The 22,264-nt window shown below is 40.8% G+C and overlaps 1 protein-coding gene across 2 annotated transcripts in view; it reads left to right on the top strand.

Moving 5' to 3' along the window:
• Nucleotides 1–2,597: 2,597 nt before the first annotated feature.
• nectin3b (nectin cell adhesion molecule 3b) overlaps nt 2,598–22,264 on the top strand; it is an 81,788-nt gene continuing 62,121 nt past the window's right edge. Inside the window, exon 1 of one of the 2 annotated variants that reach the window (XM_014196905.2) lies at nt 2,598–2,821. In XM_014196905.2, coding sequence (XP_014052380.1) covers nt 2,716–2,821 — 106 coding nt within the window. In that variant the 5' untranslated portion in view covers nt 2,598–2,715. The remainder of the gene's footprint in view (nt 2,822–22,264) is intronic. The other variant, XM_014196904.2, reaches the window with a different exon arrangement.

The raw sequence follows: 22,264 nt of genomic DNA, 5'->3' as shown, positions 1-22,264 counted from the left end.
GGTCCCACCAGAGAATTTGTATAACAAATGTGCCCTGGTGTCTGACAATGGTAGTGCAATTGTTTTACTTCATTACCTTTTAATAATGCTGCCTGTCTCAAAAACCATCCATGTTCCTGCTAAAGATATGCAGATGTGTTCTTTCATTAGCAAACCATGTGGTTAAGGTGATGACAAGAACATGCACAGCATTCATCAGACTAACATGGATCAGAGTGCAAAGTATTAATCTAAGAAGAGGATTCTGCAGTCTGGTTCTAGATTATTTGCATGACAACAGATGAATGTCTCTATAATGATATAGATGGGAACATGCAAGCAGATAAGACACATTCTTGATTTTAAGTCACACAAAAACAAGTTCCATAGACTTAAAAATTGAGTTAATATGGTAGATCTGAGGTTAAGAGTCACTTGCAAGGCCAGCTTCTTTTTGTATATTTTCCGTTGGTGAAGCAATAAACACACTGCAAACACACAATAATGAAATACGTTTTATTTCATATACACTTGACTGCTTTATGAAATCCTAATATATGTCCTCATTGCATGAATTAAGGTATTGCATCAGTGGGAAAGGTTGTGTTGGAAAAAGTGAAGACACCTGAGGGATGTGAAAGTAAAAAATTAAAAAAACATTGAAGTTTGAGACCGCTAGAGGGGGAAATAGATTGAAATAGAACACGGTGTCGAGTTTCAGATCTCAGTTGATCTAATCCATGGCAGATGAGAAGGTCTTGAGCTGAATGAGTGCCTCTGCTCTCAGGCACGTCGAGGTGAAAGCTCCTGGGGCTCTGCTGCTGGGGCTACTGACAGGCAGGCACAATGTTTCTGTAATGACAGCCACTCGCTACCCCGTGATGAGGGGTTGTGGGAGAGTTTGGTGAAACTTTGAAGTCATTGTATTTTGATGAGGACATGAGTGTGGTGTAACCATAGATCATAAAATGAAACAAATGAAGCATGTATCTGTTCCACTCTTTCTCACCATCAAAACTCTCTGACAGACTCCCTAACAAGAAGACTGTACCAACTGTAAGCCTGCATCTGTGCAAGTAATAATGGCTCTGGCTGACTGGTATCTAGCGTAGCAGCCTATAAACATTCTCTCTTTTTTCACACAGTAGGATATCAGTGTCTGAGCACTTTAATTAATTAAACCTTTATTTAACCAGGAAGGGCTCATTGAGATTTAAAAATCTATTTTTCAAGAGCATCCTGGCCAAGATAGGCAGCACCAAGTCATTACAAAAAGTACAGACAAACTGAAAATCTACAAATAATCTAGTAAAAACCATAGAATTCACAAGAGTATAACAAAATCAAAAACAGCAAATTAAAAACATTGACAGGTCAGGGAATCAGTCTCAAGATCATTCATCAGTGATTTAAAAATACCAATCGGGACAAGTTCTTCCAGTTTAAAAGTATTTTGTAAGGCGTTCCAGGACGATGGCGCAGAGTACATAAAAATACGTTTTATAACCCCATTATTAATGGAATTTCATTACTAATCTGACAATGTATCTCTTAGAATCCAATACCAGGACATTGTGCTTTTTAAAAAACAGTCTTCTTTTGTTGTGGTCGGAAAAGTATTCTTAGCATCCTTCACAATGGCTAGGGCACTCTTTAAGATATATTCTTCCCCCATCTCATAAATCAGATGGAAAGACATGCAGAACACATCCCAACACACACACTTAGACACACACCCTGGCCTGCCTCACTGTGCCAGGGTGTGGATGAATAGGGTGTCAGGAGAGTAATTGTGTCCCTGGTGGCTCTTGAGAAGACAGAATATGAGACTCAAATTAAAGCACTGACCTGGTTAGGTTCCAGCCAAAAGGAGGGGTGCCCCCCACAATTGCTGTTTGCAAGGATTAGCTAGTTAATTTCTGAACGCCCCAATTAGACTTGGGGTGATGTGTCCTAGTTGTTGAAGAACGGCAGGGGGACGGATGCACAGATTGGGTTTTTGGAGAGAGGTTATGGTGGGGGGATTACCAGTGGGGAACAGGGGATTAAGGCTGATGCTGGTCCTGAGTTAACTTGCCTTCAGAGAGAGGTGACTGGGCCAAACATGCATGGGAACAGGAAGGAATTCGGACATGGGGAGCAGAGATAGGCTTACAGCAATGGATGTGTACCACACTGGCACGTGCCACGCTCATTGTGCTGCATTCTCCATGCTGTATATAGCAATGTGTCTGATTAAAACCTCCACTTGCTTAGAATACATGTTTGTGTAATATCCCTTTAACCAAAGATTTGTTGCAACCTGCAAAATATGTCTAATCAGCGGTTGATCAAATTTCAGGCCATATTGTTACTCATGTCTCTTATATTGATCTCATTCAGAAAATCTTTATTCATTCTTCAGTTAATTAATGATAGTTAATGTGTTTTTACTTACCAATTACCACAGGGAAATTACCCCCGTTCAGAAACACATCTTATCTCATAGGCCTACTCAGTAAATGTGTCCTTCAACTGTAGCATAAATGTATAAATCTTTATTTGCAATATGGATGACGTAATCTATATATTACACAATTCTTTCAGGGATGGTGTGCTGGAGGATTGCTTCTCATTTGACTGTATCGCTGGAATCAGGTGAGCCCCCCTATTGGTGCTCTAGTGGTACAGTCCAATCGCAGTTTGGAGTTGTTGCTGAGGAGGTTTCGTAGTCCAGCGGACAGACAAGCGTGTTCGATGGAAGACGGCTCTACTTTCAAAATGTTCCTGCCTTGCCTAAGGAATTACCCGCTTTCCAAAGGACAGCATGCTTTATTTATTGTTCTTCTGTACATCTTGACAGGTATGCTATACATTGTGAACGCTCGGTAACATTAGCCAATGTAAAAGATTTTGAGAAGTTCTGAGTGCAGCCAGTGAGAGCGAGGCAGCAAGCCGACTTGGGTCTCGTCTTACACAGTCTACAAAATATTTGTTGTAGTAGTTCATTTGAGATTTGGACTGTGTTGTTTCAATACGAAAGGTCGACTTGTTTTTCGAATGCCATTAACGAATGTGCAAGGCAGGGGAACTTTTGTTGAGAAGTTTAGTGCTGGTATGGTGCCGCTGCCCGATGATGGTGTGATCCGCGGCTGCCATGGAAACATTCACATTGCCATAGGAAACCACTGAGGAGCAGCGTTGAGGTAGATGCTCTTAATAAGTGGTGGGCCAATTTGAAGAGCCGCACGGTACTGCTCTCAGCAGTACATTTTGGGGCCCATAAGCGATATTTGGTTGGGCCTCCCCACCTCGCAGGCAAAACATAAAAGTTTGAAAGTTAATATCCTGCAACTTTACACATTTTGCCATGGGGTGGAGTGAACATTTTGCAGTTTTAAAGCAAGATTTTGCATTTCTACACCACAGGAAGCTGCTGAGGAGAGAACAGTGCGAATGGAATCAAAAACATGGAATTCCGCTCCAGTCATTACCACAAGCCTGTTCTCCTCAATTAAGGTGCCACCAACCTCCTGTGTTGTACAAATTTTGCAATGGGGCATACCTAGAAAAAAACTGCAGTTTTACAGCTAATTTCCTGCAATTCTACACATTTTGCTGTGTTAAATATTTCTGAGTGAGTGACAAGGTAAATGGGAGCCCCCTGGAGGTCAAGCACGTGCCAGTTGGTATTCGGCCATGATTACTACTAGTTTAGGTAGCTGGCTAAACTAACTTACCAATCAAAACATTATCTGACATGGCTAATTGAGTGACTGTTAGTGACTGACATAATGAGAAAAGTTGCTGATGCACAACCAAATTTTGAACTTGCACTTTGTGCATTCTACTATTCGATCTCTCAACCGTAAGTTGAGACCCCATAGGCAACCACTTATGTCGCGTATGCCTAGAGCCGGCCCTTAGTCCTTTATCTTACCTGAAGATGTCTGAGCCAAACAGCCAATCCTTACCTTTTTTATTTAATTTAAGTTATCATCATTTTTGTATTTGTTTTTTTACAGTGCTCCAAGCTAGGACTCGTTTTGGAGAGTGGAGACTGTGTGCAACAGCAAGGAGACCCCTGGCTGCTCCTAACATAAATTCCAGAATATAACATTGTCAGTCATCAGTGGTGTCTATGTCCTAGAAGTAGGAACTAGGGATTCTCTGATATATATAGGATTTGAGGAACGGGCCAGAACGAATCAATATGAGCTGTTACTATCCTCAATCTGTTTGAATTGGGGACAATCTGTTGAGCTTTTGTCATCCAAGTGTGAGAATTTGGCTTGGTAGCCTTTTCTGGTTATAGTCAATTGTGGGTAATACAGTGCTTGATATAACTTACGAAGATTTTATATAAAGTTTCTTTGTGGATACCTGTCTCCATTTACTAGACTGTTTGATTTTTGTCAATGGTCCCCCATGACAGAAGATGAAATAAACGCGTGGCAAATTGGTCTGCAACAGGCAGCACCTGTCACCGGTGTTGAAACCGTTGCTGTCAGGCAAGGGGACATAAGCTGATTGATTTAGGGTGTGTGTGAAGTTTTATCAGTTTCTCCTCTCCTGGAATTATTGGTATGCACGTGTGGTTGTTTTCAGTTCTTTATTTTGGGTGATATTATTTTGTTGTTGTGCAGCCTGCCCTAGAGATGACTTTCCAAGAATAGTTGAGAAGAAGTCTCTTTAGGGAAATCAATGATGCCCCAATATGGACCGTATGGTAGGTAGTTCTGTGATCATTGAACTCACCTCATACATGATAAATGGTAGGACATATTTTCCTGGTTTTTCATGAGCTAGAGACCCATTTCTGTTGTCTGTTTGGTTAATAGTCAATTCATGTATTTAGTAATTATTAAAGATGCCCTATGCAGAATCGCTCTGCCATTTCCTGGTTGCAGAAATTGCAGTTTGTGATAAACATGCAAGTATAGTGTAGCGCATGTGTCAAACTCATTCCACAGAGGGCTGAATTTCTGCAGGTTTACACTCTACATTTGTACTTGATTGATGAATTAAGGTCAATAATTAGTAAGATACTCCCCTCACCTGATTGTCTCGGTCTTAATTGAAAGGAAAAACCAAAAACCTGCAGACACTCTGCCCTCCATGGAATGAGTTTGACACCCCTGGTGTAAAGAATCGTTGTACCATCTAAACCGCTGTGAAATATATTTTCCATAACCAAAAATATTGTATTTTCAGCTGTTTTGAAGCTGATGTACAAAACCATAAGTCACATGCAAAAAATGAAACTTAAAGTAAATATTCACCCAATTTATATTGTTTTTGTGCATCTCTGAGCGATGTTCTATCAATTCCCTGGGGCAATTCATGTTTTCATGTGTATCTGAGATGCGATATTGCCGTTGGAGCAGGCAGAAATGTGTCCGGTATGACGTAGCATTGAGATAAAGCCACTCTCCCTACACTAGAAGTGAATAGGAATAGGACTTTTAGATCGCGGAAATGTCTATCATACGTGTCAGATTTCAATACTGGCCGATGTCATAATGTCTTCTCTCGAATGAGCCACTGATCATATTTTTGCGATATTTCTATCTCGAGGAATGTCATTTAACAGAGGGTCTAACACATGTATCCTATTTGTCTGCCTCTTCAGTCCAGAGTGCATTGCATGGTGCTGTTGCGAATGTCAGACTCCACTCTGTGAGGCACATCGAGCTGCAGGTTGAAAATTGTGAGATTGTATTCCTAAATTGATAGCTGTAAAATTGCTTAAACAAATTGCACTAACTAGCTACTTCACATGCTGATATTGACTTTGGTATTATTGTGTGTAGCTACGTTTGCTAGCTAGCTACCTAGCAGTGCATTGTTGGTTTTGTAGTCAACTTGAGCTGCAACAGATTTCCACAATGATTTTCATGTATCGTTGCCAACCTTATTATAATGATAAAATGTTTTTTTTTTAAACAAAAAATATTGTTCTCACATATTAGTGTTATGTAGCACTGTAAATTATAGTTATGAGTGGTTTTGTGTGGATTTTTCCTTTAAGAACGGGAAGCATAGAAATAGCGCACATAGAACATATCTACCGCTTTTTAGACTTGCTTTTAATGAGAACAACAGATCTTTAACTCACATTTCTATGTGAATTTGGTGCAGATGCCTATATTCAAGATCCATATTGACTCACTCAATCTCTCACACACACGCACAGAGAGGCGTCTCCAGCCAGCATGTGACCTTGGGTCCGATGAGGTGGGACAGCCTCCCCAGGTGGCCCAGGCAAGGCCATTAGCGGCTGTGTTCTGACTGACTGATGGCAACAGGGGAAGGGGAGGAACTGTTAAAATACCACAGGGGAGCGGGGGATTACTGCCAGCATTCCTTCTCTAATATCACTGGTGACTGCTGTGTCTCTGTTCCCTCTGTTCTAGGAGAATCCTCTCTTCCTTTCCTCCTCGATTCTTAATTATATAGTCAACCTCTGTCTATATCTTGTCTCCTTCACCTTTTGTCAGTATGTCTGCCTGCTTATTGCCTTGGATCGATGAGGGCACTGATGTGACTTGGGAATTGAAACATAGGTAGCCCAATCCTTTTACTGACCCCACACCCTCCCTCTCAATGCATCACTGTTGTCTCTAAAGTATTTGTATGTCATTGATGGTAGGCATTACAAGACAACAGACACAATGTTAGATGGAATTTTATTGTTTGACCTGTAGTAACGTTAAGACAGCATTTTGTGGATGTTGCGCTGTGAAGGGTAGGCCAGGGGCTTCTAGGGAGAAAGGGGAAGCTGAATAAATCATGTTATCTTCACATGGAGCCTTTCATCTACTTAGGTGTCAATGTTCCCACAAGCAGCTCCCCCCCTCGTCTCCGTTCCTACTGCTGCCGGTTGGCTTGTAATAGGCAGGTGGGCGATTCCACGCCAGGATAGCCTGAAAATATCACATTCTTCTGGCAATTCTCACAGAATCTTAATTGGGAGGAAGGATATTTGACATGCTTTGTATCACAAATGATATTTGGAAAAAAATAATGATGAAAGTGCCAGTTTTTTCTAGGCCCTTTTTATACCTTTACATGTAAGACCATTGGCGATATTATACTCCTTATAGTGTGCTGTAAAATATAGAGTTTACTAGATTCTGTGAGGGGGAAAAAATCTCACATTTGTCACATTTATTAAACATTTAATATATATCTCAAGTATCCTTTTAGATTTTTGTACACATTTATTAGTTCCAAATAAGACAATCAACAATTTACAGAAAGAATGTTCTTGTTTCCAGTTCCAATGTTTTTACAATATCACCCGTTTGCCAAAATTAAACAGATAGATCCCAAATATCATGACACTCTGGGGCTTTCTTTTTCACTATATAAATACATTTTTCAAGAGCTAGTCTTGATGTTCATTATTTTAACCAATGACCAAGTGAGGGGGAACTGACATACTTCCAGTGGAGAGCAAATTAACATCTAGCTTATAATAGACAGGTCAACCATTTTATTTTCTCTCCTATGTAAAGAGATATTCTGTAGGTAAATATTTAGGATGCAAAGTCTAGGGATTAGTGGCATTGGGGTAGGGGTAATCTCTGAGATATAGCACAGTACTGAGCCCCAAAACTTGATCTCAGCACATTCCCACAAGCAATAATACAAGGTGCCTAGATGCGTTTTACATTTAACACACAATCTGGGATATTAGCGTCACATTTGTGAAGCTTAATAGGGGTGATATATGTTCTCGTTATCCAATTGTATTGCAACGATCTCAGGCGGTCATTTATCGTCTGTATCTGAGCTCTAGTGCATATTCATACCCCAGTCCTCTGCTGAAATATACTGCTCAAAAAAATAAAGGGAACACTTAAACAACACAATGTAACTCCAAGTCAATCACACTTCTGTGAAATCAAACTGTCCATTTAGGAAGCAACACTGATTGACAATACATTTCACATGCTGTTGTGCAAATGGAATAGACAACAGGTGGAAATTATAGGCAATTAGCAAGACACCCCCAATAATGGAGTGGTTCTGCAGGTGGGGACCACAGACCACTTCTCAGTTTCTATGCTTCCTGGCTGATGTTTTGGTCACTTTTGAATGCTGGCGGTGCTTTCACTCTAGTGGTAGCATGAGACGGAGTCTACAACCCACACAAGTGGCTCAGGTAGTGCAGCTCATCCAGGATGGCACATCAATGTGAGCTGTGGCAAGAAAGTTCGCTGTGTCTGTCAGCATAGTGTCCAGAGCATGGAGGCGCTACCAGGAGACAGGCCAGTACATCAGGAGACGTGGAGGAGGCCGTAGGAGGGCAACAACCCAGCAGCATGACCGCTACCTCCGCCTTTGTGCAAGGAGGAGCAGGAGGAGCACTGCCAGAGCCCTGCAAAATGACCTCCAGCAGGCCACAAATGTGCATGTGTCTGCTCAAACGGTCAGAAACAGACTCCATGAGGGTGGTATGAGGGCCCGACGTCCACAGGTGGGGGTTGTGCTTACAGCCCAACACCGTGCAGGACGTTTGGCATTTGCCAGAGAACACCAAGATTGGCAAATTCGCCACTGGCGCCCTGTGCTCTTCACAGATGAAAGCAGGTTCACACTGAGCACATGTGACAGATGTGACAGAGTCTGGAGACGCCGTGGAAAACGTTCTGCTGCCTGCAACATCCTCCAGCATGACCGGTTTGGCGGTGGGTCAGTCATGGTGTGGTGGCATTTCTTTGGGGGGCCGCACAGCCCTCCATGTGCTCGCCAGAGGTAGCCTGACTGCCATTAGGTACCGAGATGAGATCCTCAGACCCCTTGTGAGACCATATGCTGGTGCGGTTGGCCCAGGATTCCTCCTAATGCAAGACAATGCTAGACCTCATGTGGCTGGAGTGTGTCAGCAGTTCCTGCAAGAGGAAGGCATTGATGCTATGGACTGGCCCGCCCGTTCCCCACACCTGAATCCAATTGAGCACATCTGGGACATCATGTCTCGCTCCATCCACCAACGCCACGTTGCACCACAGACTGTCCAGGAGTTGGCGGATGCTTTAGTCCAGGTCTGGGAGGAGATCCCTCAGGAGACCATCCGCCACCTCATCAGGAGCATGCCCAGGTGTTGTAGGGAGGTCATACAGGCACGTGGAGGCCACACACACTACTGAGCCTCATTTTGACTTGTTTTAAGGACATTACATCAAAGTTGGATCAGCCTGTAGTGTGGTTCTCCACTTTAATTTTGAGTGTGACTCCAAATCCAGACCTCCATGGGTTGATAAATTGGATTTCCATTGATTTATTTTTGTGTGATTTTGTTGTCAGCACATTGAACTATGTAAAGAAAAAAGTATTTAATAAGATTATTTCATTCATTCAGATCTAGGATGTGTTATTTTAGTGTTCCCTTTATTTTTTTGAGCAGTGTATTTTCCTGCATATCTTATATCCACTGAAGTATCTTACTATCAGAGTTGTCTTTAAGAGTAGCTATTATTTTCCCATAAAGTGACGTAATTTGACCTCTCCCGTAATTGAGTGTGCTCCAGAGTGGCCCAAGGCACTACATCTCAGAGCACGAGGCATCATTACGGTCCCTGGTTCGAATCCAGGCTGTATCACATCCGGCAGAATTTGTTCTTAACTGACTTGACTAGTTAAATAAAGGTTAAATAAATAAATAACACCTTAACAGAGAGCGTTTCTAAAGTGGTCAAAGGAGGTTGTAGGGCAGGTTGTTTTCGACTGGGAAAAAAAGAAAGATTCTTAATTGTAAGTATTTGAAAAAATGCTTTCGTGTTAAGTTACATTTTCCCTTTAGTTCTTCAAACGACATGAGCTCTGTTAGAGTCCATTACTCTAACAATACCTTTTCTTGCCTGTTCTTTAAACCCAATGTCATTTTTACCAGGTGTGAAATTGTCATTGCCCCAAATTGGTGCAAAACTGGATAGTACAGGGGATTCACCCAGGATTCACCCCCCCATCATAGGGCAAATAAGGAAGATAAATTCTAAGCCTTGGTTTTCTGTTGCGCAGGATACAATTTGAGAGGATCTTTGGAAAAAATAAAGGTGTTGGAGCCAGAGGAATTGATTGCAATAGATTCAGAAATCTGGGCGGAAGGTTAATCTAAATGATATTTATTCTACCAATAATAGATATAGGCAATAAAGCAAATGTTAATTGTTACTATGGGTTCATAATTTGTTCAACTCAAGAATCACATTTCCGGTGTGATTTTAATACCTGTGTGTGTGTGTGTGTGTGTGTGTGTGTGTGTGTGTGTGTGTGTGCAACCTTGTTCTGTATTCACAAATGGATGCTGTACAATTGGATTCAGTCTGTCTTGCTTGTTCAGGAAAAGGATGGAAGAATTGGTTTTATTAATTTTAAAACTATAGAAAACTGACAAGTTGTTAATTAAATTGGAGAGGGAAGATAATTATTTAAATCTCTTAGGAATAAGAAGGTATCATTGGCATACAGGGCCACTCAATGTTCAAAATCGTATGTTTTAATTCCACTAATTGACAGGTGAGTCCTTACTGCAATGACAAAGGGTTCTATAGCTAAAAGCAAGAGTCCTGGGCTGGCCGGACATCTTTGTCTTGTGCCCCGAAAAGTGAAATCAAGTTGTTAGTGGCAACTTCTGCAGTGGGGTCGGTATATAATATCTTAATCCATTTACAGAAGTAGTTCCCAAACCCAAATCTCTTAAGCACTTCAAAAAAGACCACTCAACTGTATCGAATGCCTTCTCTGCATCAAGTGAGAGTATGGCAGTATCAGGGAACCCTTCACACATGTGCACTATGTTTAGTACTCTCCTCACATTGTGAAAATCTTGTTTTTTCATGAAGCATTTTTTGTCTTCGTGTATTAGATATGGGAGCACTCTATCCAATCTCCTGGCTAAGGCTTTACCAAAATGTTTTTTGTCCAAGTTCAAAAGAGATATCGGTCTGTAACTTTCCCATTTTGTTGGGGATTTATCAGGCTTCAGAATAAGAGTGATTAAAGCACTCCTTACAGAGGAGGGGAAACAACCTTTAATGAAAGGATTCAGCATACATATCCAAAAGTGGTCCTAGAAGTTTTTCCTTAAACATCTATTGGGAGCCCATCTGGACCTGCCTCTTCACCTCCCTTCATATTGAAAATAGCATCAGAAATTTCAACACCATCCCATTCCTTTTCCAGATCCAATTCTGCATCTTCTGAAATAGAGGGAAAATCAAGACCATCCAAAAATGAGTAGTTAAGTTCTCAGGAGATTCAGAGTTGTAAAGTGTGTTGTAGTAGGAAGAAAATGTTTGGTTTATTTCTACAGGATCCATAGATAATTGTCCTTAGAGCTATTAATGCAATTCATAAATTGTCTGAATTTAACTTCTTAATGCGCCAAGGCGGCAATTTACCAGGTTTTTCACCTTGGTTATAGAAGGACTGTTTCAGCCTCATTAAGCTGTTTGCAGCCATTGAGGTGGAAAGTTCTTCATACTGAGCTTTAAGAGCAAATAATTATTGGTTTACTTCTACTGAGTTATCCAAAAAAGCTTCCCTCTCCGATTTTGCTGTCCATCTCTCTCATTTTCAGATTTAATTGATTTGATTTGAAACTGGTAAAACTTATCATTTGCCCCCAAATATATTCTTTGAAAGGCTCCCTTCTGGTACTCGCTGACGTTTGGTCAGTGTTCAATGTAAAATAAATGTAATGTAAGAAGTCTGGGTCCTGTAACCATCTGGGATGCAAACGCCATCTAGAGTATCCTTTTACTAGTTTTGTATCCCTATAGAATAATGATGCATGGGAATGGTCACTCAGAACAATACTATCATTTCCACATCCTGCTACATTGGGAAGCAATAAGCAAAAAACTAAAAAGTAGACTATACGAGAATATGATTTAAATGTCGACGAGTAACGTGAATACTCCCTTTTACTTGGGTTCTGAGTCCTCCAAGGATCACATAGATTTAAGTCCTTAATGAAATTTCTTTAGACACTTTCTGGGAAGTGTCTAAACCAGAGGAGCGATCTAGATGAGGATCAAGAGTGCAATTAAAATCCCCTGCCATTAGCCTCCCTTCCTGGTAAAGTCCTATCAATAGAAATACATTCTCCAAGAATTTTGGATTATCATCATTAGGACCATAAACATTAACCAGATTAATGTGCTCATTCAAAAGAGTTCCCTGTATCAAGATGTATCCACCAGCTGTATCAGGTATAATATTATCCACTTGAAACGGATCTAATTTGTGAATTTAAAACCATAACGCCACGAGAATGAGAGGAGAAATAGGATGCTACTACTTCCTCTTGCCGTCTCCTGCGTACTTTAAGTAGCTCATCCTTCAACAAGTGAGTTTCTTGTAGGAAGTTGAATAGAGTTGTTTAAGCCTAGTAGTAACCTGTTTTAAGCTTGGATAGTTTACCAACTCTACGGACATTCCACTAAGTAAATTTAAGTTTTGCATTTGATGTCATTTAACCAAAGATGTAAACATGGAATAAGCTATAGCATAAAGGCATATCTAAATATGTTTAGCATCGCGTGAGTATTTTTTCGTGAAGAAAATATGTAAAGATCTGTTGAAACAAACAAATCTATCCTAACAGTAAAACACTGAACCACATTCCCCTAATTCCCTAACCAAGACACCCAACGCTTCCCCTCCCCCTAATCGTAAAGTATACGCTGGTGGACGCCTGATCCATTAAAGGGAGCAGTCTGACCAAAGTGACGCTAAACCAAACAAAGTGTCTCCTGCCTACTCTCGGCTATTACTCCTCACGAACAAAACAAAAGGCCTATCTAGCAAGATGTTATGTGAAATATCACGTAGTCTTCGTTTGAAAGGTAGCTAAGTATAACTCCACCTAAAACAGTAACGTTAGTGAAGCTTGAGACTAACGTTACATTAACGTTACAGTATGGACAGTCCAAAATAGTTGTAGATGATCCACAACACAGGGTCTATTGCTAATAGCTACCATGTAATTTAATGGCCCATACATATAGCGTTAACATAGTATTCCATGATAAGTTTATAAACCTAAAAAATGATCAAAGATCACAAATGAACAGGCACATGAGTGTCAATCATTTTAGTCCAAGGATATGATCGAAACTTAAGTCTTTATGTAAGCCGATGGGCTCTTTCAATGTGTAGGCGGTCCGGAAAGTTCTCCGGCCCCAATGCCTTGGGCAGCCATCTCTCGAGAAATGCAGCTGCATCACCATTTCCCCTTTTTTCAGGTAGATTAACCAGTGTCAAATTAGACCTCCTGTGGTGGTTCTCTAGTGAGCTTAGTTTTGAGGTAAGGTCCGCCAACTGTTTTTCCAACTTTTCGGTTGTTGTTTTTACAGTGACGACAGTATCTTCCACCATGCTAAATCGTTCCTCTGCTTCGTCCAAGCGTGTGGAGTAGGTTTGAAGGTCACGTTTAACCTCACTAATCCCTGTTAACCTCTATGGGCTAGGTGGGACGCTAGCGTGCCACCCGTGGTGCACTCCATCAACAGCAGGTGCATTTCAAGAGCGGCAAATTTGAATCCAAATAAATGTCAAAATTCAAATTTTTCAAACATACAACTATTTTACACCCTTTGAAAGATAAACATCTCCTTAATCTAACCACGTTTTACGATTTCAAAAAGGTTTTATGGCGAAAGCATAAATTTAGAGTATGTTAGGACAGTACATTTACAAGAGTTGTGTGTAATGTTTTGTCAATTCAAAGACAGGGTCACCAAAACCATAAAACCAGCTAAAATGATGCACTAACCTTTTACAATCTCCATCAGATGACACTCCTAGGACATTATGTTAGACAATGCATGCATTTTTAGTTCTATCAAGTTCATATTTATATCCAAAAACAGCGTTTTACTATGGCATTGATGTTGAGGAAATCGTTTCCCTCCAATAACCGGCAGTCAAGTCAGCACCACTAATTAAATAATTAAAATTAGAAAACATTGGTAAAATATTATATTGTCATTTAAGACACCTTCGAGTTTGGTAGAAAAGTCAACCCTCATTGCTTCTAAAATCCCTTTGCTCTGGTTCTGGTTTAGGTCGTCTACATCGTTGGTTGCCGTGTCGGACTCATGGTGTGAGGAGCTAGCTGAGCTTACATGGCTAACTGGGTTAGTAGAGCTAGCTGAATTAGCAGGGCTAACTGGGTTAGTAGAGCTAGCTGAATTAGCAGGGCTAACTGGGTTAGTAGAGCTAGCTGAATTAGCAGGGCTAACTGGGTTAGTAGAGCTAGCTGAATTAGCAGGGCTAACTGGGTTAGTAGAGCTAGCTGAATTAGGCCTAGCCTGGACTACGTTGTCGATGCGAGATGTTTTCTTGTTTTAGGAGGATGTTTGAGTCGATTCATAATGGAAGTAGATACGTCTGAAATTGTCCAAGAAAATTGCTGTTCGTGTTATGAGGATTTAAAATAAGAGTAGCCAAAGTTGGCAGGAGAGCACAAAAACACTCCCGCTAAGTTCGTCATGACTGTGTACCAGGCTATTTGGAAATCATCACGGGGTGGTTTTTCAATACTGTTAACTATTTATTTGAAGTTTTTCTATTCATTTTAGTATTTGTAGATACTTTTTAAGTAAATACCTGCAATCAACTTGTTCAACTTGTTAGGAGATAAAGCAGATAGCGTTCTTCATTTCACCTGTCACATTATTTTACATTACGAAGCTTACCGTAGTTCCCCCAGAACAGTTGAGCCAATCACGTGTTTGTTTGTAAATAGCACAACTGGAGAAAGCATGAGCAGCTGAGTCCAGCTGTGTATTGACAGGGGTTGTGTTTTATATTGAAAGTCAAGTGTGTTCATTTTTTTTGCCTCAATAGAGTGATCAGTGATTTGCAACTATAGTTTTCCTTCACAGAAAATACATTTGTGCAAAACATTTTGTTAGAAAATAGCTTCATTTTCATCAGATGACAACAGAAGTGGAACGCTATTTGGCTGGCAGCCACACAATATGGCAAATTGAGCTTACAATGTAAAAGCAAGGTACTTTTTGCAAAAACTATGCATGGCCATCATATTTCTGTTTATCATAGAAATATAGTCAGCAACATTTCCTAATGTTAAAAAAAGAAGGTAATTTTGCATTTTACAGGAGAAAAATAGGCTGGCTACACCAAGGAAAGTACCGGAGCAAAGTAACTACACATCAGTCAGAGCGCTTTGCTGATAGAATGCCCGTTTGTGAAATCTCATCTGAGTGGAGAAGTGCAACTGAAGCACAAAATTAATCTGATGCCGAGCAGAAAAGACAATGAGAATCATTTTAGATCTGCTTTTACAAAACGCAGCAAGGATTAGAAATGATAAACAAAGATTTCAGTGTTAACATGACCCCTAAGTTTAACTTACTAGTTATCTAAGTTAGTGGCTGAATAATAAGGTGAAGGGGCATCATATTGTGTTGGCTTTCTGACGTGTTCAAGTTGTCAAAGCCCTTTGGATGAATTATCTGTACAGCTGCCGCTTCTATCTTTTGATTTCCTTGCGTTCTTCTCTCCGTTCTTGCCATCTGCTCCTCCCCCATTGAGGAACCTTGACTGGCTGCATCACCGCTTGGTACGACAACTGCAAGTCTTCCGACCGCAAGGCGCTACAGAGGGTTGTGAGTCCGACCCAGTACATCACTGGGCCGAGCTCCCTGCCATCCAGGACCTCTATACCAGGCAGTGTCAGAGGAAGGCCTAAAAAAAATTCTGGCTCAGCCACCCAAGCCATAGTGTTCTCTCTGCTACCGCATGGCAAGTGGTACCAGTGCACCAAGTCTGGAACCAACAGGATCCTGAACAGCTTCTACCCCCAAGCCGTAAGACTGCTAACCAAGACTGTTAAATAGATCATCAAATGGCTACCCGGACTACCTGCGTTGACCTTAGTCTAAAAATAAATAAAAAAAACTCTTGCACTCACTCTATGCACACACTGGACTCTACTCACACATACTTACGCTGACACCCCAACACAAGCTCACTTCATGCGCCCGCACACACACAAAATGCGCACACATGCATACTGACGCAACAAACACATGCTTTCACATTCACCACATACGCTGCTGCTACAGCTCAGTCTATCTATCCTGTTGCCTAGTCACTTTACCCCTACCGATATGTACATAGCTACCTCAATTACCTCGTACCCCTGCACATCGATTCGGTACTAGTACCTTCAGAAAGTATTCACTCGACTTATTCCACATTTTGTGATACTTCCTGAATTCAAAATGGATTATACACACACAATACCCCATAATGACATAGTGAAAACATGTTTTTTGACATTTTTGCTAATTTATTGAAAATGAAATACAGAAGTATCTAATTTACATTAGTATTCACCTGTGAGTCAGCACGTGTTAGAATCACCTTTGGGTACGATTACAACTGAGTCTTTCTGGGTAAGTCCCTAAGAGCTTTGCACACCTGGATTGTACAATATTTGCACATTATTCTCTTTAAAATTCTTCAAGCTCTGTCAAGTTGATCATTTTTAGACAGCCATTTTCAAGTCTTGCCATAGCTTTTCAAGCTGATTTAAGTCAAAACTGTAACTAGGCCACGCAGGAACATTAAATGTCCTCTTGGTAAGCAACTCCAGTGTACAGTGGGAAGAAAAGGTATGTGAACCCTTTAGAATTACCTAGATTTCTGCATAAATTGGTCATAAAATTGTATCTGATCTTCATCTGTCACAACAATAGACAAATACAGTCTGCTTAAACTAATGACACACAAACAATTATCATTTTTCATCTTTATTGAACACACCGTGTAAACGTTCTCAGTACAGATTGGAAAAAATATGTGAACCCTTGGATTTAATAACTGGTTGACCCTCCTTTGGCAGCAATAACCTCAACCAAACGTTTTCTGTAGTGCCGGATCAGACCTGCACAACGGTCAGGAGGAATTTTGGACCATTCCCATTTACAAAACTGTTTCAGTTCCACAATGTCCTTGCGATGTCTGGTGTGAATTGCTCTCTTGAGGTCATGCCACAGCATCTCAATCGGGTTGAGGTCAGGACTGACTGGGCCACTCCAGAAGGCGTATTTTCTTCTCTTCAAGCCATTCTGTTGTTTATTTACTTCTCTTTTGAGTTGTTGTCCTGTTGCATCACCGAACGTCTGTTGAGCTTCAATTGGTGAACAGATAGCCTTACATTCTCCTGCAAAATGTCTTGATAAACTTGGGAATTCATTTTTTCGTCGATGATAGCAAGCTGTCCAGGCCCTGAGGCAGCAAAGCAGCCCCAAAGCGTGATGACGTTGGTGTGCTGTGCCTTTTTTTCTCCACACATAGTGTTGTGTGTTCCTTCCAAACAACACAACTTTAGTTTCATCTGTCCACAGAATATTTTGCCAGTAGCGCTGTGGAACATCCAGGTGCACTTTTGCAAATTTCCGACGTGCAGCACTGTGAATGTTTAAGTGATGTATTAGTGTTTTATATATATATATATATATATATATATATAGCACACTGTGTTTGTCTATTGTTGTGACTTAGATCAAGATCAAATAAAATGTTATTTAAAATTTATGCAGAAATCCAGGTAATTCCAAAGGGTTCACATACTTTTTTTTTGCCGTTGTATATTTTGCCTTGTGTATTTTAGGTTATTGTCCTACTGAAAGGTGAATTTGTCTGTTGGAAAGCAGACTGAATGAGGTTTTCCTCTAGGATTTTGCCTGTGCTTAGCTCTAAGTTTCTTTTTATCCAAAAATAACTTCCTAGTCCGTGCTTGAAATTATGAAGAGTGGTACTCATTGATGTGTTGTTGGATTTGCCAACACAACACAAATGTAACTTTTAGATAAAGTAAATTTCTTTGCCACATTTTTTTCAGTTTTACTTTAGGGCCTTAATTTTGAGGATGCATGTTTTTAGAATATTTTTGTTCTCTACAGGCTTCGTTCATTCTGTCAATTAATGGAGTAACTACAATGTTGATCCATCCTCAGTTTTCTTCCGTCACAGCCATTAAACTCTGTAACTGTTTTAAAGTCACCATTGGCCTCATGGTGAAATCCCTGAGCGGTTTCCTTCCTCTCTGACAACTGAGTTAGGAAGGACACTTGTATCTTTTGTAGTGACTGGGTGTATTGATACACCATTCAAAGTGTTTTTCACCATGCTCAAAGGGATATTCAATGCGAGGCATTGGAAAACCTCCCAGGTCTTGGTGGTTAAATCTGTGTTTGAAATTTACTGCTCGACTGAGGGACCTTACAGGTAATTTTACAGTGGATTCGGAAAGTATTCAGACCCCTTCACTTTTTCCACATTTCGTTACGTTACAGCCTTGTTCTAAAATGTATTCAATTGTTTTCCCCCTCATCTTACACACAATACCCCATATTGACAAAGCAAAAACAGGTGTTTTGAAATTTTAGCAAATTTTATAAAAAATGTAAAACGTAAATATACATTCACAAAAGTATTCAGACCCTTAACTCAGTACTTTGTTGAAGCACCGTTGGCAGCGATTACAACCTTGAGTCTTCTTGGGTATGACACTACAAGCTTGGCACACCTGTATTTGGGAAATTTCTCCCATTCATCTCTGCAGATCCTCTCAAGCTCAATCAGGTTGGATGGGGAGCGTTACTGGACAGCTATTTTCAGGTCTCTCCAGAGATGTTCGTCGGGTTCAAGTCCGGGCTCTGGCTGAGCCACTCAAGGACATTCAGAGACTTGTCCCAAAGCCACTCGTGCATTGTCTTGGCTGTGCTTAGGGTTGTTGTCCTGTTGGAAGGTGAACCTTTGCCCCAGTCTGAGGTGCTGAGCACTCTGGAGCAGGTTTTCATCGAGGATCTCTCTGTACTTTGCTTCGTTCATCTTTCCCTTGATCCTGACTAGTCTCCCAGTTCCTGCCACTGAAAAACATCCCCACCGCTTTGATGCTATCCCCACCATGCTTCACCGTAGGGATGGTGTCAGGTTTCCTCCAAACGTGGCGCTTGGCATTCAGGCCAAAGAGTTCAATCTTGGTTTCATCAGACCAGAGAATCTTGTTTCTCTTGGTCAGAGTCCTTTGGGTGCTCTTTGGCAAACTCCAAGCGGGCTGTCATGTGCCTTTTACTGAGGAGTGGCTTCCGCCTGGCCACTCTACCATAAAGGCCTGATTGGTGGAGGGCTGCAAAGATGGTTGTCCTTCTGGAAGGTTCACAGAGGAACTCTGGAGCTCTGTCAGAGTGACCATCAGGTTCTTAGTCACCTCCCTAACCAAGGCCCTTCTCCCCCAATTGCTCAGTTTGGCCGGGCGGCCAGCTCTAAGAAGAGTCTTGGAACCACCGAACTTCTTCCATTTAAGAATGATGGAGGCCACTGTGTTCTTGGGGACCTTCAATGCTGCAGAAATGTTTTGGTACTCTTCCCCAGATCTGTGCCTCGACACAATCCTGTCTCAGATCTCTACAGACAATTCCTTTGACCTAATGGCTTGGTTTTTGCTCATTATAGACGGGTGTGTGCGTTTCCAAATCATGTCCAATATATTGAATTTACCACAGGTGGACTCCAATCAAGTTGTAGAAACAGCTCAAGGATGATCAATGGAAACAGGATGCTCCTGAGCTCAATTTCGAGTCTCATAGCAAAGGGTCTGAATATTTATGTAAATAAGGTATTTCTGTTTTTTGAAACACGTTTTCGCTTTGTCATTATGGGGTATTGTGTGTAGATTGAAGAAAAAACATGTATTTCATCAATTTTAGAATAAGGCTGTAACGTGGAAAAAGTGAAAGGGTCTGAATACTTTCAAAATGCACTATGTGTGGTGTACAAAGATGAAGTAGTCATAAAGATCATGTTAAACACTGTTATTGCACACAGTGAGTCCATGCAACCTAGTATGTGACTTGTTAAGCACATTGTTATTCCTGAACTTATTTAGACTTGCCACAACAAAGGGGTTGAATACTTATTGACTCAAGATATTTCAGTTACATTTTTATGTTTTCTAAACATTTCTAAAAACATAATTCCATTTTGACGTGTGTGTGGGCCAGTGAGACACACTCTCAATTGAATCCATTTGAAATTCAGGCTTTAACACAACAAAATATGGACTCGTCAAGGGGTGTGAATACTTTGAAGGCACTGTATACTTTTACTTTTGATACTTAAGTATATTTTAGCAATTCCATCTACTTTTGATACTTACATATATGTCAAATCAAATACTTTTAGACTTTTACTCAAGTGGTATTTTACTGAGTGACTTTTACTTTAATAGAAAATGACTAAAGTAACTTTAGTTTTACTCAAGTTTGACGATTGGGTACTTTTTCGATACTATAACATGAAAAACGGTCCGGTATTAGAAGAACTGAAAGTAACAAATTCGTCACACGTTTGGAAATCAACTAAATGTTTTGGACTTTTTTTTCCCCCCAAGCTTATCAAAAGACATGAACAGAATGCATCAGTGATAAGTAGGCAATAGAAAGGCTTTCCCAAAGACCTCAATTAAAAGTTAAGTACATAGTACTTGACTGGTCCTAAAAATGAAAAAGGCTATTTTAGGGTTATATTTAGAGTTAAGGTTTGGGGTTAAAAAATTGGATTTTGAAAGGGATACAATTGCTGGTCCCCAAAATGTCCTCAAGTATAGTACCGGTAATGCAACACTATTTTAAGGAGTATTGGGGTGCACTGGGGAGACTAATGCAGTGACACAGCACAAGCTTTGGAGGATCTGTCTTTTTGTTAGCTCTTTATAGGATTCGGTTCCAGCAATAACGGAAGGGCCAGGTTTAAGGTCTTTTTTGTGTTGATGTCTCTGTTTTGTTGTGGCTGAATTAAGATAATATGACGGGCAGGGCCGTAACTACATATGAGGACACAGAGGTCTGGACCTCAGTTTTTTTTAATTTCATTTGCGTGTACAAAACATATATTTTCCATTAAATAGACTAACTAGGTGAATCCAGGTGAAAGCTATGATCCCTTATAGATGTCACCTGTTAAATCCACTTCAATCAGTGTAGCCTAGATGAAGGGGAAGGAGACATGTTAAAGAAGGATTCATTCTTGAGACATGGATTGTGTATGTGTGCCATTCAGAGAGTGAATGGGCAAGACAAAATATTGAAGTGCCTTTGAATGGGGTATGGTGGGTGTCAGGTGCACTGGTATGTTTGTCAAGAACTGCAACGCTGCTGGGTTTTTGACACTCAACAGTTTCCCGCGTGTATCAAGAATGGACCTCCACCCAAAGGATATCCAGCCAACTTGACACAACTTGTGGGAAGCATTGGAGTCAACATGGGCCAGCATCCCTGTGAAATACTTTTGACACCTTGTAGAGTCCATGCCCCGGAGAATTGAGGCTGTTCTGAGGGCTAAAGGGGGTGCAACTCAATATTAGGAAGGTGTTCCTAATGTTCTGTACACAGTGTATATATTTTGTACACTAAGAAAATCAATTACCGGCCAACATCAATATATTGCCCCCAGCGTTGATTTAAAGCTCAGAACGCCTGTATTCTTGATCTGATGGAGTTGTTATCGTGCCTGCTTTTTGCAAATGAGTGGAATCATTTACAGTGGTTTGGTCAATATGTTCGCCTACGTCCCCCGGATTTGCTTAAAGGATTTACCTTTTTAGCAGCACATTCACCACTCTCAAACGGCTAACTCTGCCCTCTCGCGGCACAGGCCGGGGGCCTGCGACGTAAAACAAACTACCCCAGCTTGGAGTCGACTCAAGTAGGCAGTTAGAGACGTGGTGGAGATGGCGGGCAAAAGGCAATTTTAAAACCGTCCCGCGACTCCTGCCGTGTGTACAGACATCCACCAAACAGCCAGCAGTGAATTCTATTGCAGTAATGTTGAAGGGCTGTGGCTAGTATAACTCAGCTTCTTACTTCATCCTTCTAGCTGGCTAACGTTAAACAAAGCTTACCTCAGCAGGAGAAAGTAGTCATAATAGCTTTGCTTTACAGAGAGTAGGCTACTGAGACAGACCGTGATGTGGTGAGGCTGAGGCAGGCTGCAACGCATGCAGGAGGAAGCAGAGGAGATGAAGAGAGGAAGCAAGCCGAGAAAAAAGATTAGTAAAGTGGGGTCCACTGAGAAAATCTGTACTAATCTTATCAAACAAGATAAGATTAAAACTAAGATATATTTCAATAGGCCATATGAACATGTACATATGGCCTATCTGCCCTATAGGCCTACATTTTAAAATGTAATCAAAATGAAAACAATACAGTTTTAAAAATGTCACACGTTTTCCATTTATTGGTGGTTGATT

The sequence above is a fragment of the Salmo salar genome, chromosome ssa04 (assembly GCF_905237065.1).
Source record: "Salmo salar chromosome ssa04, Ssal_v3.1, whole genome shotgun sequence".
NCBI lineage: Eukaryota > Metazoa > Chordata > Actinopteri > Salmoniformes > Salmonidae > Salmo > Salmo salar.
Note: the sequence above shows the minus strand (reverse complement) of the source record. Positions and strands in the feature narration are given on the sequence as shown.